Below are 15,072 nucleotides of genomic sequence, written 5' to 3'. Positions count from 1 at the left end.
ATATAACTACTTCACTGCCATTGACGACCATAGACGTCAAAGATGCATTTGAACTCTGCTGGTAGTGAATGTATTGATAATAGATAACTCTGTTGATTTTGTCATGAAACAAAAAAAAAAGTTTTAATTTACATACCTTTATTCAAAAACATTGCATAATTTCAAGCTGACTACAGAAAATAAATACATTCAATATGATTCCGCTACTGGTTTTGTTTGTAAGGTCAGAAACTGTTGATCATTGCTTTCCAGAAATAAAAGCAAATGATTTATTTTGAGCACTGTTTAGCATGTGTACCTCACAGTTCAGAAGTCCCAGTTCAATTACAGCTCGCCCTAGCCTTCTTGTGTGGATTTTGCAATTTTTCCCTGTGCTGGCATGAGTCTTCTCCGGGCACTTCCGTTTCCTCCCACGTTGCAAAAACATTCACGGCAGGTGTATTGGACACACGGAATTGCCCTTAGGTGTGATTTTGAGTGTGGATGGTTGTTTGTCTTTGTGTGTCCTGCAATTGTCTGGCAACCAGTCCAGGGTGTGCGCTGCCTATTGTCCAAAGATGGCTGGTATAGGCACCAGCTGGCCAGTAGCATTAGTGAGGATAAGCGGCAAAAGAAAATGGATGGATGGCTTTATTTTGATTCAGCACATTGATCACCAGTCTGCTTTCATGGAGAATGACGGAACTCTGATAATATTGAATTTCCTGAAATATACTGAAATTCCGAGTGTTTGGAGAATTTCGAATGAAAAAATGGTAACAAAATGATTCATTGATTATCAATAGTAAAGATTTGTTATCAATTGATTAATCGTTCCACCTCAGTTTCTTTCATTTACAACAATAAATGTGTTGTTGAGCAACATTATATCTGCATTTATGTTTTTTTTTTTTTTTTTTTTTAATTTAAAAGCCTTTTGTGATTCTGCAAAAAAATGTATGCAATTTTGGTGTTTCAAACCTACTTGTATTCTAATTGTCTACCTATTTCAGCATTATGCCCACCAGACACTGATTCAGATGACTATGAAGAAGCAGACACATCTTATGCCAGTGTTCCTTCAGTGAACCTTTTAGACAGGGTATGAGGTTTTAACAGCTTTTGTATAAATTATATTCATGTATACCTTTATGAATGACAACAGTCTCATCCTTCAGGAAATGTCCCTGCAAGTGCCTCTGAAACCTAAGGGGCGGTACAGTTCTTTATGCAGTGACGACGAGCTATTAGATGAGGATGAGTAAGTCATAATAGACAACATTTACACATGCCTAAAGACATGCACTTGACCTGTTTGTCACAAACAAGGACAAACTTGACATGACTGGCCTCGGTAATTCACTACATACTGGCCCCAGATGTGAAGTTGTTTTTATGAATGCAGTTACATTCCTTTATATGCCATAACTGTCTAAATATTTGTTCCATGAATGTTTTTATTCTCCTGTTTGTCTCAGTATACAGGGAGTGAAGGGTAAATGAATTTGATTACAGTGTGTGTGTGTGTGTGTGTAATTGGCCGACAGGAAAAACTTGTATCTCAACTACACCGAAGAAGAGAAATGCATGTTTTATTTTAGGGATAATGCTTACTGTAGGCGTCATTCTTGTTTTGGTTTGTGTTGTGTTGTGTTGTGTTGTCGGTGGTTAATTCTGTTCATTCTTGCAGTCCTAGTGTTTGGGAGGAACGAGGCCTCAGCAGCCTGCAAGGCAGCATCTTTCTGCCGAACACTGGCAGACTGGCGTCACTCCCTAAGGAAGACGGCTCCCAGCTCGCCGCTGTCATCAAGATGGGCTGGCTCGACAAGAATCCACCTCAGGGGTATGACATGTACTCTACAAACAACTGCGATATTTACCTTCTTTTAAAAAGATCAATCAACTTATCGCTTAGTTAACGAACGCCAAATAACATTTATCACCAAGAAGAATTGTTGGCAGCGGCAACTTATGATTGACTGAAATAGACTAATTCTGCACCTTGAATTTGCAAAACTGCTTTCTGCACAGTATGGATACTAAAAACATGGAGAGCCACATTATATTGATGCATGTACAAACACAACTCTTTGGACACACTGAATATTAAGACACTAGGCCATTACACATGCAGGATGTGAAAATGTGGAGTTGGTCTACCATTTGTGGCTTGTGGTGTTGATGGTATGACGCCATTCTCTGCCATGCTTGAAATGTGACTACTGTATTTGTAATGCACACTTTAACAAAACTTGATTTGAAGAAAATCTTGAATTGATTTGAAATTACAATATATATCAGAAAAAATGCAATTCAGTCTTTTCCCTAAAATTGTTCTGTTCTTCTGTCTATTGGGAGCTTTTTGTTTTTATATCATTATCTAGAAGAGGATTTGATAGGTCAAAAGTCATTAGGCCAGACTGAGATGGTTCGGACATGTCCGAAGAAGAGATAGGTTGAAGGATGCTGAATTTTGCATGTCAAGGTAGGAGGTCTAGATAAAGACCAAAGAGGAGGTTTATAAGTGAAAGAAGAAGAGGTTTAGGTCGAGGGAATTGATTCGCTGTGCCGACCCCTGAAGGGAAAAGCCGACAGTAGAAGGAGTAGTAGTCTTGGAATCTTGGAAATAATTCAGATTTAAGCCCAATCCCTACCACAGAATGTGTCTTTAATATTTTTCTCACATTGTGTATACTATTCCCCTATTTGAATTGGAAAGAAAAAGAATACACCTCTACAAAAAATACTGTACATATTTCATTTCTTTTATAGTTATCACAATACTCCAGTCTCAGTGTTTGCTTCTGTGTGTATCCTTCTACACAGGGCCCTTTATTATCAGAGGCGATGGGTTAAGCTGGATGTTGACTACCTGAGATATTTTGACAATGATAAGGTAACAACCCAAACATGCATCCATCTTTACAACTGGTACACTTTGACACTGCCCTATCTTTGTTATGCTCGTTTTGATATGGTAAAGCCGTTGTGGCTGCTATCTGTTACAGCAAGTGTATTCTAAGGGAATCATTTCGACAGCATCCATAACTAATGTGGCAACTGTCGGAGAGCTGAAGTTTGAGGTCGTCACCAACAATCGCACGTTCATCTTCAAGGCTGAAAGTGACGGTTTGTCTTCTGTTCTTGAACTGTGTGTTTTTTTTTTTTACAAAAATAGTGCATGGTAAAATGTAATTTATTTAGTCTGTGTGCGTGTCTTTTTCTTTTTTCCTCTGCTTGTGCATCCAGCTGAGAGAAACGAATGGGTGAATCTGCTTCAGGATTGCACCAGAGGGCGCCAGGGACGCACTATATTAAACTCTGGTTCACCCTTAACTCCAGAATTTAAAGGCTATTTGGAGCTCAAAGGTCTCCGCTCCAAACTTTATACGGTTGTGGCTTCAGATAAGGTTTTTCTCTATAAAAACATGGAGGTGCGTATCTTTCATTTATTTTCTTGTTACATAACTAGCTCGTTTTATATACAGTATGAAGTGCAGCACTTTTTTCTGAATTTATTTTTATTGTAATCAGTATGTATGTAAAGGGTATCTTAACACTGACAAACAATTTGTAACTATTTGTATTTCCTCTCTCTAGGACTATCGTATTGGAGTAGGCATCACATTAATTGAGATGAATGTGGGAAATGTTAAAGTCACAGATCGCCGTAGCTTTGATCTCACGACACCTTACCGCATTTTCAGGTATTGTAGTTGTGCCCAAATCAAGTACCTGAACCCTCCTTTTTCAAACTCGACTTGTATTTTAGTTTGTATTTTAAATTAAACAGCACGATTAGTATGTTGCCAGTAAATCATTTTGTATATACACTAGTTGCTCACTTGTGTTAGTACTCGGATCTGCGCTTGTTAGTTCATGATAATTGCCACTAAGTTCCCTCAACTGGCCATTTTTGTAGTGTGTTCAAGGAGATCTTTTGTGTGTTTGTGTGTGAGAGAGAGAGATGGATCTGGCCGACTTTTTACCGCCTGCTGTGCAAAGACTCAGCTTGACAGGATGTGGAAACTTTGCCTTGTTATATGCACAGTATATTTTTGTTTGGCTTTTCATTCTTAAATGAATGATATAACGAAGCTTGCTTTCATTATAGTTTGTCCACAACACTGTCCTCAGAATAGGTTTCATTTTGAGTATATAATAATAATTTTTTTTGCATGAATGATTTTTTTGCATGTAAGTATTTTAAGCACAGAGAAAAGACATCATGCTGTTGGACTGAAAAGAAGAAGTACTGTCTATTTGTATCCTTCTGCATCCCAGTTTTCAACTCCTATATATTTAGCAAGAAAACAACAGAATGAGAGTCACTTCTGAGAGGGGATTCACATAGCAAAGGCTACACTTGCTTTCTTTAGTTCCAATTAATTGATATCTTCCACTGATGCTGTCATGGCAGCAGTAACACTTCGAAGTTTGTTTGTCTCTGTTCGCAGTTTCATAGCAGAGTCAGAGCAACTAAAAGATCTATGGGTGGACGCAATGAGAGATGCCATAGGTGAGGCCTTGTCCAATAGCGAGGTTGCTGATCGAATATGGGCGGAGCCGAGCAACAGTTCCTGTGCCGATTGCAGCTCCCCCAAGCCGGAATGGGCATCCATCAACTTGTGTGTTGTGATCTGCAAGCGATGTGCAGGTTTGCGTCATGTTATCAAAGAATAACATCTTTATGTAATTATAGAGACGTTTGGTGTACAGATGGTTTGAGTGTTTTTATGAATGTGTTTACAGCCAGGAATGTATAGTTTTTTGATGTGAGAAGCGAATGTAAGATGAATGTGAGGAAGTGTGAAAAAAACACTTGCCTCTTGATCTAAGAGCTATAGCCAACTGCAGTATTTCATGGTTGTGTCACAGAACACGTGGGTTTCCTTCAAAGTAGGTATGTGTGTGTTTGATGTGCACATGTGTTTCAGGAGAACACAGAGGACTGGGACCTAACATCTCGAAGGTTCGGAGTCTGAAAATGGACAGGAAGGTTTGGACTGAGGAGCTTATACAGGTATGCACCCACATAATCTGGGACAGTTTCGTTTGATGTGAATTTTATTCCTTAGGATAATTATTTTCCAATGGGTCAGGAAATCAGTGAATCACAGTTGATCAAATCATGATGACAAAAGGCTAAAACTACAATTAATAGACATACTAAATGTAGAACAGTATTTAAACACTCTTTAGTTTAATCAGTTCGTTCAAATGGAGAGTTGGCTTTCACCACTTCCTCTTTTTAAAACACAAGTATTAATCTAAACAAGATATGCTGGACAATCTTAAAGGGACAATGTGTAATGTTTTAGATAGTTATTCATTTTAAAAACCCACGATAAATTTCAATAAGATATAAATAAATGTTTCAATCCAATAAATGTTTTATATATATATATATATATATATATATATATATATATATATATATATATATATATATATATATATATATATATTGGGTTTATCCATCCATCCTTTTATCTATCTGGGGTTGGGTCGCGGGGGCAGCAGCCTCAGTAGGGAAGCCCAGACTTCCCTCTCCCCAGCCACTTTGTCCAGCTGCTTTGGGGGGATCCCCAGGTGTTCCTAGGCCAGACAACAGACATAGTGTCTCCACCATGTCCTGGGTCGTCCCCGGGGCCTCCTCCTGGTGGGACATACCTGGAACATCTCATCATGGAGGCATCCAGGAGGCATCGTAACCAGATGCCCGAACCACCTAAACTGGCTCCTGTCAATGCGGAGGAGCAGCGACTCGATACTGAGTCCCTCTTGGATGACCAAACTTCTCACCCTATCTCTTATCGAGAGCCAGGACACCCTGCGGAGGAAACTCATTTTGGCTGTTACCAACAGACCCTCACAATACGTTTGGGTCTGCCATGTCTGACCGGCATCCTTCCCCACCATCAGAGCCAACACACCGTCAAGTGGTGATCAGTTGACAGCTTTGCTCCTCTCTTCACCAAGTGTCTAAAACACGTGGCCGCTAATCCGATGATACAAGCACAAAGTCAATCATCGAACTGCAGCCTGGAGTTTCCTGGTGCCAAGTGCACATGCGAAGACCCTTACGTTTGAACATGGGGTTCATGGTCCATGCTTAGTCTGGTCCCTCACCTATGACCTGTTTGCCATGGGTGACCCTACCAGGGATATAAAAACCCAGAGAACTTAGCGCCTCGGATCATTGGGACACGCAAACCCCTCCATCACGATTAGGTGAGGGTCCTCAGAGGGGGTTGAATTTCATATGTTCCCTAAATCAACTTTAATTCAATATGCCACACTTCTGGCTTTAAGAAACACTAAAAACAGCTGTCTAAATTCTAAGTACAAACAACTGAGAGTTGTAAAAGGGGAAGTGTCTCGAAAGCCCAATAAAGCCTCAAAGTGTCAAGATAAAAAACCTAAAGTAATATGCTTTTAAAATAGAAAATGCCCTACAGAACATATGAGTTACAAACAGGTGGAAACTGAAATGAACATTTGTTACTGAACTCAAAGAAACCGCTTAAATGCAATGGGATTTATGTACAGAAAAGCCAAACAGAATTGTAAGAAACCACCTAAAGGAAATTGAATTTACATACAGAAAAATCAAATGAAAGCCATTCTTGTAAGGGAGCCTCAACCCCAATCATCAGTACTACACAATTTTTCATCGGTGTTGATAATACTGCGCTATTACAAACTTCTCCCCATAGATTTTGATCCAAAAGATTCATTTACTGTACCTCTTGAAACAGCACATTTGATTCAACACGGTTTGTTAAAAGAATGAATTCATGCTAGCCACAACTGTGGCAGAACCAGTAAAGATTAGCAACATGTTCAGTATGTCAATATCAGCATAATGAAGTAATTTGTTTGTGCACTAAATTGTCAATTGAAGGTGATTTCAGTACCACGTTGTATTGGTTATATTGGAAGTCGGGACCCTCAGTTGCAGTAGAAAGACTAGTCAAGTCGTTACGCCGCAACATGCTGCCGGGAACAACAAAAATAAAAGCCCACCAAGGCGTTTATGTTCATATATTATTTGGTAATATACTTCTATTTTTTTTTTTTTTTAACTTGACCATCTTGACCATCTATTCTTTCTATTATGTTTTATTGTCATGCAGATCAATAACAATTGTTGCTGCAATTGGCTTGATATATTTCTTTTGACCTGTACACTAATAAACGGGCATTGAGGCAAGAAAAACACAGCAGCATATAAATTCAACATTTGTTAAGTAACTCCCTTCTGTTTGGATGAATATGGCAGGTCTGCCTTGAAATGTTTTTTTTTTTTTTTCTAAATGAATGGAGTATGAAAGATTATGCGTTTGGATTTGGGTGCAATGTGGGAATTGTGGTTTCCTGCTATCAAACATGTTCTGAAGAGATGTTTTCCACAGAAGCAAGGGACTCCACATTTCCTCTATTTGCACTAAATATAGATACGGGTATAATACAAATTGTGACTGACAACAACAATTTTCCTTCTTGATTATTGTGTGTGTGTGTGAGTGTGTTTCTTTTTTTTTAAGTTAGAACAGTGGCATGTTGAATAAATAATGATTTTTATCCATTTGTATCCTTTTTTTTTTTTTGGCCAGGGGTTGTGTAGCTAAAAAAAAAAAGGAGGGGGGGATTTATTTTTACCTCCTGTAAGTGTAGTCCCTGATGTCTCAATACATTGATGTAATCTACTGTATGTTATGGATAAACTACTAATAAATGTGTGGTAACAGGAGACCTACATATTTTAACCACTGTTGATTCACTCAGTGTCAAATTATTGTACCTGTTTCATATCCGTGCAGGTATTCCTCTTGCTTGGTAACAACCGTGTTAACACTTTCTGGGCAGCAAACATCCCACCTAGTGAAGCTCTGTTGCCCTCAAGCTGCAGTGATGACCGGCGCCGTTTCATCACTAATAAGTACCGCCATGGCAAATATAGGAAGTACCATCCTTTATACGGGAACCAGAAAGAGCTGAATAACGTAGGTTCCACTTTTCCTTCTTAATTCATTGACTTTTGTATCTAAAGATGAACGTGTGCATTGCTTGACCTAACATGGTAAAGCTATATGGTGGATTTACTCAATGGATCATGTAAGCCAGGCATCGTTAATAACAGTGGAAGGATTTACATGTTGACCACTGTCTCATCATTTTGACTTAATGTACATTACACCCATAATTATGTTGGAGTCAACACCCTAATTCAGTGTTGCCTGAAGCATGTTTGTTCTTGGAGGCTCACATTTGTGACAGAATTATTTCTGTGTAGTATTAACTGTGTGTGTGTGTGTGTGTATATATATATATATATATATATATATATATATATATATATATATATATATATATATATATATATATATATATATATATATATATATATATATATATATATATATATACTGTATATATACTGTATATATATTATGCTCACTGCAAGGACTGCTTTTATGTGTCCTCTGTTAAAGTCCCTGTGGATGACTTGATGAGAAAAGCCGACTGCATTAAGTCTGAAATGTAGAGAACACTTGCCTATTAAGATTGTTTTAATAGTGTCCATATATTTGCCTCAAATTCATAGCTAAACCTGATTTTGCTTATGAATCACAAGTGCTTACCCATTTTTAACTGTATATATAAAGATGTAAAACAATTGCTGATTGGTTGCTTGGGCATGGACAAAAGTGTACATTATTGTCATCAGACTGGTGATTAATTGTTGCAGTTTTGGCAATATTAACACTCACTAGAAGAGTAATTTTTGTGACCCAGCTGGTTCCATCATTTGCAGTTTAACCCACTTAACCACAAACAATGTCAACTGCTCTCTGTGGGTTTGTGAGTGACTCACATTTACCACCTGACATTGGGTACCCCCCCCCCCCCCCCCCCCCCCCCAAACTCCGATGTCTGCGGGCATGCATGTGTTTGGGACAAAAATAATTTTTAAAGTTTTAATTTTTTTTCCCTGCTACCCCCATTTGGTAATTTTGCTTAACTACTGCTTAATTTTTCCTGTTTTTATTTTTAAGCTGTTTGTCTTGCTCACTGCCATTTGAGAGCTTGAATTTTCTGTTTTTGTTACAACGCTCGGCCTAATGGAATCCAGAGGCCTCTGTGAGGAGTCTCTGTGACCATGGGTGCTCTAAGGCACTGTGTTAGGGGTCAAGCAAAACATCTGCAGCTCCTTAGAAATCTTAAAAGTAAAGCCCACAGCCCATTTCATCTGGCGCTGCCTTTTTACTCCCACATCTCAGCTTCCTTTCTCCTTGTTTTTCTGCCTTTCTCGAATGTGACATCACTACTCACTGCTCGAGCTGGAATGTGCTGTAACCCCGCCTTGTTTTCTCTTCTCCTCCTCCTCCTCCTATGCTCTTCATTTGCTGGGCTATTACTGCCAAAGAAAGTTTCTCTTGTACTTCTGGTCCATTTAACTGCTTGCAAATGTCTACTGATCCTCCAAGTTAGCCTCAAACTTTAGCAAAGCAAAGTACTTCTTTTTCTTTAGTGGATTTTGTCAAGTAACACCTTTACAAGAATCACTGTGAGGAAGCCAGTAGGTAAGATTCAGTTCCTTGCTGATGTGTGTCGTCAGGAAAGTACCATATGTCAAATCTTCATGTGTTTTTGTCTGGACTAGGATTTTTAAAAAGTGATTGAGTTTTACTGAGTGTTGGAAGCCTGTGTTTGCACAGGAATCTGTGTCAGTGGACTTTGGATCTCTGGCAACATTTGAGCTTCTTGTGTTTGTTTGGGGACTACTGTGTACTTCATTACAGCCATTGTGCATACATAGTTTATTGGAGTGGGTTGACATACGTCAACATGTATGTTAATGTGCATATTTTGTATTTTACGTGTGTGCGTTCTTGGCCTTTCTGTCAATAGAGATCATTGTGTGTCTCTTTCATTCAGTTTCAGTCTGCTTCACAATCTCTTCTTGAGTTTTCTGTTCTCTCCACCAGTCAACTTTCTGTTGTCATGAATTAATCAGTCCAAAATGACAAGTTGCATATACTGTAACTGTGACACACTTTTTAGACAGGTACAATCTGGCAAGTAAAGTCCTAATACAGGACTGTATGTGCTTATTCTTTTCAGTCGAGACACACAACTTCTCATATTACAGTGTATCTTTTGTTGCATTTGTTTAAAACTTTGTAAAGGTTGTTGAAGTCCTCTCTGTTTGATATTCTCAAATGGGATTTCGGCCCATATCAGCACATTATTTGCCAAAGAATGCAGAAGCTGCCTTTGTTAAACAGTAAATTGACACCATATTTAAGAATTATGTAATATTGCTGAAGCTGTCTTGGTTAAACAGTTGTCATATGTCAAAAGGGAAGCTAAACATATTTAGCCATTTTCTGCAGCAAAAATATTTTCTATCGATAATTAATTTTAGAAAAAATATTTTTGCTGTACAATTAATACCTATAAATCCTGTTGATTGAAAATGACATCCCAAATGCTCAAAGCTCAGATAATGACCACTAACGGCTCACTTGTTTTCTTGCTTTGGTCATATGATGTTTGAAAGCTGAACTACCGTTAGTTGTTACCTGAGCCCTGTGTTCGCGTGATGTCATTTGCACTTGACAGAAAGTGACAAAATCTGTTTTTAAAGGTATTAATTCAATATGATAAATAAGTTAGTTATCAAAGAAATATTTACTTTTTTACTAACAAAATATTAACCTTTTACTACAGAAAATAGTATCCCCTTGTTTTACTGCTGTCATTTTTAGTTAAATAACTAATAATAAATAATTCAACAGCTCTCCTATAATACCAATCGAACCTAAAGGGCCTGTATCATGCAAATTAAACTGTTTTAAGGTTTTAACCATGTTAGAATACATCTCTGAGCATTCCTGCTCATTGCTGCACTCTTAGGACCAGCTCTGTCTGATGAGAGAAAAAGACGTGGTCCTCCCTTTGTCATGTCACTAATGAGTTCCACCCATGCAGACTAAATACACATCTGCATTCTGGTAGCAGTCAGCGCTGCCCTAGGACACTGTCATGAAAGGGGCTATCAAGTCAAAGTTTATTTTTGTAAATAGCATTTAAAAGCAAGCATTTAAAAACAACCTCAAAGGCTGACCAAAGTGCTGTACAGTTACTAAAATACAAAGTAAATTATCAAGAAGTAATATAATACCTAATAATTTAACAAAACTCTTTAGAAAATAAGTCATATTTCATTTAAAAAAAATTAGTCACCATTTTGCCAAATATGATATGCATACTCATAATCTATAGTTAACGGTAGAAACTTCAATATAACACGATACAGGCCCCTTAAATCTTAATACCTCCATCACCTCACAAAGTGAGAAGTTACAGTGTGTTTTGTCCTACTGTATATTTGTTGATCAGCTTTTTCCTTAGCAATATACTACCAAACCAGTTTGGTTGTGTGCTGATAGTGGAATTCAGTTGTGTGTGTGTGTGTGTGTGTGTGTGGTTTTTTTTTTTTTTTTTTGTGGGCATTTGGGCAAGTGTGGCAATGGCCCAGTTGATCAGGGGTAATGAGCCATATCCTGTTGGCATCCTCTTATCCTGCTACCGGCAGCTCATCAGTCAACCCCCTGTGTCCCCACCTTGTTTTTTTTGTTTTTGTTTTTTTTTTTTGTTTGTTTTTAAACTTTTGTCTCCTGATGTCATGAACCTCTGGTCGTCAGAGGTGGTGTGAATTCAGAGAATAATTTCTCCTGTGCATTGTATGTGTGACAAATTCAATATTTTTATCCCTCAGGCATTTTGGTAGCCAGGCCAAGCACAGTCAGCACTGTCCCCACACTAGCTGTTAGCTGTCTGCCAGCCCCAGAATTAGGTATACCTTAACTATTAGGGGTTTTAGCAAAAATAAGAGGTGAATTTTCCCTGTTGATTGACAATGTGAGGAATATACTGATTTATAGATATTTTTTGTTGTAGTTTTTGGCCCCTAAATGATTGTTGATTTGGCCACTCATTCACTACAGTAGAGTCACAGACCTAGAAATGGGTAGACTAGCAATTCTGCTACCGGAAAGTGAAGCCTGGCGTTGACAATCACTAAACCCGCCTATATTGAATAGATTGATGTCTCCATGGTGTCACATTATTTTGTTTCTTACTGTGAAAATGTCACCATGTGGCGTATGGATGGTACCAAAAAGCCCATGCAAAAAAGTACTGTACTTTATTATATTTCGTTGTTAAGAATGCAAGTTAAAAATTTCCCTTATGAGGTATGTCCAAGTGCTCCTCAGAGATTTTCCTGCATCCTATTATCAGAATTATCCAACATTGAATGAAAACAAACTCCATTGAGACCAAATTGGCGACAAAATGTAAATATAACCTCTGCCAATCACAATTCATGATACAGAACATTATTCCGTACAAGGATCATACCATAAAACTGCCAATGATAACAATGCTAATGAGCAATATATGTTTTATTTATAACGTTCTTTCATTACGGTAATGTTTCCATTGGAAAAAATATCAAATGTTTCCAGTAATGATGGCAACGTAATATGGCTGCCCTCTGTCTTAAACACAGCAGCCTATTCATATATACTGTAAGCCTGTGAATAGAGTTTGACATATTTAAAAACAGTTGCTGTATTTACAAGTTGCTGTCAAATTTGTAATGTGCATTACTCCCTCTTATAGGATGGGAGTGGAACACACACATTAGGTCACATGATTGAACAAAGTCAAATGTCTTAGAACCCTGAGAATGGATCTTCTTAGATTCTGTTGGGTTATCTAATTTTGTCCATAGTACCGTACATTTCTGTAATATGCTTCACTGGTATTCTAGCACGTGAGTGGGTTATGGAGACTTGGAGGTAAGTTGCACAGCGCACTTTCACTCATTTGAATCATGAGCCATTATCTTTTCAGCTCTCTTACACAGATTAATTTTTGCCTAATATGGTATTTTAATCTGTACAGGAAGATAGACTTTTAACTTCTGTCTTTGTGTTTGTCTCCTTTGTTATTTTGTCTTGTGGCCCTTGTTTTTTGTCTGTAAGGGGTAATGGTGGACATTTATGGAAAAAAGAATAGTTTTCCTCAAATGGAATTATTATCTGGACCCATTTAGAAATGTGGGTGAGTCTATGATGGTGTGCAAAAAGGATCAGACTGTGCGTGCTGGGTTTGAGGGTCTGTGGGCATCACGTTTACTTTCAACACAAGTAGCGTCTGATTAATTATTGAATTTTAGGCTTTCATCTTCTTTTCTCAGTATTTGTCTTTCTTCTTTCTCTTAGTTTTCCCCCCTTCTCTTATTCAAGCAGCCAGATGGAGCTGTGTGATTGTAGACACACCCAGATAAAATCACTCTTCTCTCTCTAGGGAAGTTGACTAAGATTCTTGGATTCCCGCCCCATCTTTCCTGCTTCTATGTGCGTCTGTGTGTGCGTGTCTTATTCCCTTCATTTTCTTTCAGAGGCACCAGATGTTTGAGGGCATCTGAATTCACACAGCCAAACAACCCATTTCCTCGTTGTACTTTTCACTAATCGGATCTCTGCTCTCACAAGCCATTGATGTGTAACACTAACCTACATTCAGCATTCAAGCAATCACATTAATGTCCAGGGGCTGATTTGAGGGGCTGATTGAGCTTAATTTAACTGAATCACATAAATTTCAGAGGCTTGGTTATCATCACTCAGCAGCTGTTATTATAATGTACGCTTGTGTGTTTTCAGATTAGAATGTCTGTCTGTTTTGTGTGGCTAGAAGCTTTGCAATTTAGGATTATTGTGTTTGTGGACCTGATCAGAATGTCATGTTTATTAAAATGATAACAATAACAATAATAATAATAACAACAATAATAATAAAAATAATAGAGTTGTTCTTCAAAGTATTTTTTGTGGCCCTTCCTCCAAACTTTGTCTTCTAATAATCTTTGCTTCAGTTGCCATTTTTATCAGGGCAATTGTGATTATTTTTCAAAAAAACTAAAGGAATATTAATCCACCGACCAGTGCAAAAGTAACAAATGTTGAATATGTATATATGTATATGTATGTGTATATGTATATGTGTATATGTATGTATGTGTGTATATATATATATATATATATATATATATATATATATATATATATATATATATATATATATATATATATATATATATATATATATATATATATATATATATATACACACACACACACACACATATACGCTATGCTGTACTAAACTATGCTGTGCTAAGCGGTACTACAGTACACTTACAGTATATTCTATGTCAAAGGCGCACTGCTTTATCAATTAATCAACAACTGATTGATAATCAGATCAATGGAAAATATTCAGGATCGATTAATCATTTAGAAAAATAAATTGTCAAAATACCAAGAATTTCATCATCTCAAAAGTAAATGTGGATTTTTAAATGGATTTTTTTAGGCATCTATGAAAGCAGACTAACTATCATTGTGTTGAAATAAAAATAATTTAAATTAAAACAATATAAATAAAATAATACTTTAAAAATGATATAAACCAAAAAATGTTTACCTACCTAAATGTTTGCTTTGGATAGATGTTTAAGTCTCTTTTCTGAAATGTCATCGACCAAGTCACTTAACTAATCATAAAGAAGTTGTTATTGCATTTTTCTGTGTTACGACTGCAACCAGGGCATCCCCAAGACAGACTGAACAAATGCAAAATTGTCCAAAAATGATTTTTATTTTATTTTATTTTTTATTTATTTTTATTTTATTTTATTTTATTTTATTTTTTTTACAAAAAGTGGATGCGACGCATGGATAAGCAATTTAAAGTAGCAAAGTAACAACAAATCTTCAAGAAGGGATTCAAAGTACAACAAAGAGAGACATGGCAAAACTGAATGTAAAACAGATCAGTATCAACCATGTGAAGGGGACAGAGCCAGCAGGAGGACCATGCCAAAACTGCAAAGTACAACCAAAAACGCTATCACGAAAAATGAACACTCGGGAGGGCAAAGTAACAACAAAAAACATTATCAGGAGAAATCAAATATAAGGGAACGAGGAGTGGACATGGGCTGCA

General features: G+C 37.3%; 1 protein-coding gene across 4 annotated transcripts in view; it reads left to right on the top strand.

Moving 5' to 3' along the window:
• Positions 1-15,072, top strand: part of arap1 (ArfGAP with RhoGAP domain, ankyrin repeat and PH domain 1) — a 53,152-nt gene that overhangs the window by 18,986 nt on the left and 19,094 nt on the right. For all 4 annotated transcript variants that reach the window (XM_088427560.1, XM_088427559.1, XM_088427558.1 and 1 more), the window contains 10 exons: positions 993-1,081; positions 1,158-1,240; positions 1,670-1,822; positions 2,806-2,875; positions 2,988-3,108; positions 3,229-3,413; positions 3,580-3,686; positions 4,437-4,636; positions 4,917-5,002; positions 7,806-7,988. In XM_088427560.1, coding sequence (XP_088283686.1) covers positions 993-1,081; positions 1,158-1,240; positions 1,670-1,822; positions 2,806-2,875; positions 2,988-3,108; positions 3,229-3,413; positions 3,580-3,686; positions 4,437-4,636; positions 4,917-5,002; positions 7,806-7,988 — 1,277 coding nt within the window. The remainder of the gene's footprint in view (positions 1-992; positions 1,082-1,157; positions 1,241-1,669; positions 1,823-2,805; positions 2,876-2,987; positions 3,109-3,228; positions 3,414-3,579; positions 3,687-4,436; positions 4,637-4,916; positions 5,003-7,805; positions 7,989-15,072) is intronic.

This window comes from Hippichthys cyanospilos, chromosome 11 (genome assembly GCF_059441005.1).
Source record: "Hippichthys cyanospilos isolate Australia breed blue-spotted pipefish chromosome 11, RoL_Hcya_1.0, whole genome shotgun sequence".
Taxonomy (NCBI): Eukaryota; Metazoa; Chordata; class Actinopteri; order Syngnathiformes; family Syngnathidae; genus Hippichthys; species Hippichthys cyanospilos.
The sequence above is the reverse complement of the archived record's forward strand: the minus strand, read 5'-3'. Positions and strand labels throughout refer to the sequence as shown.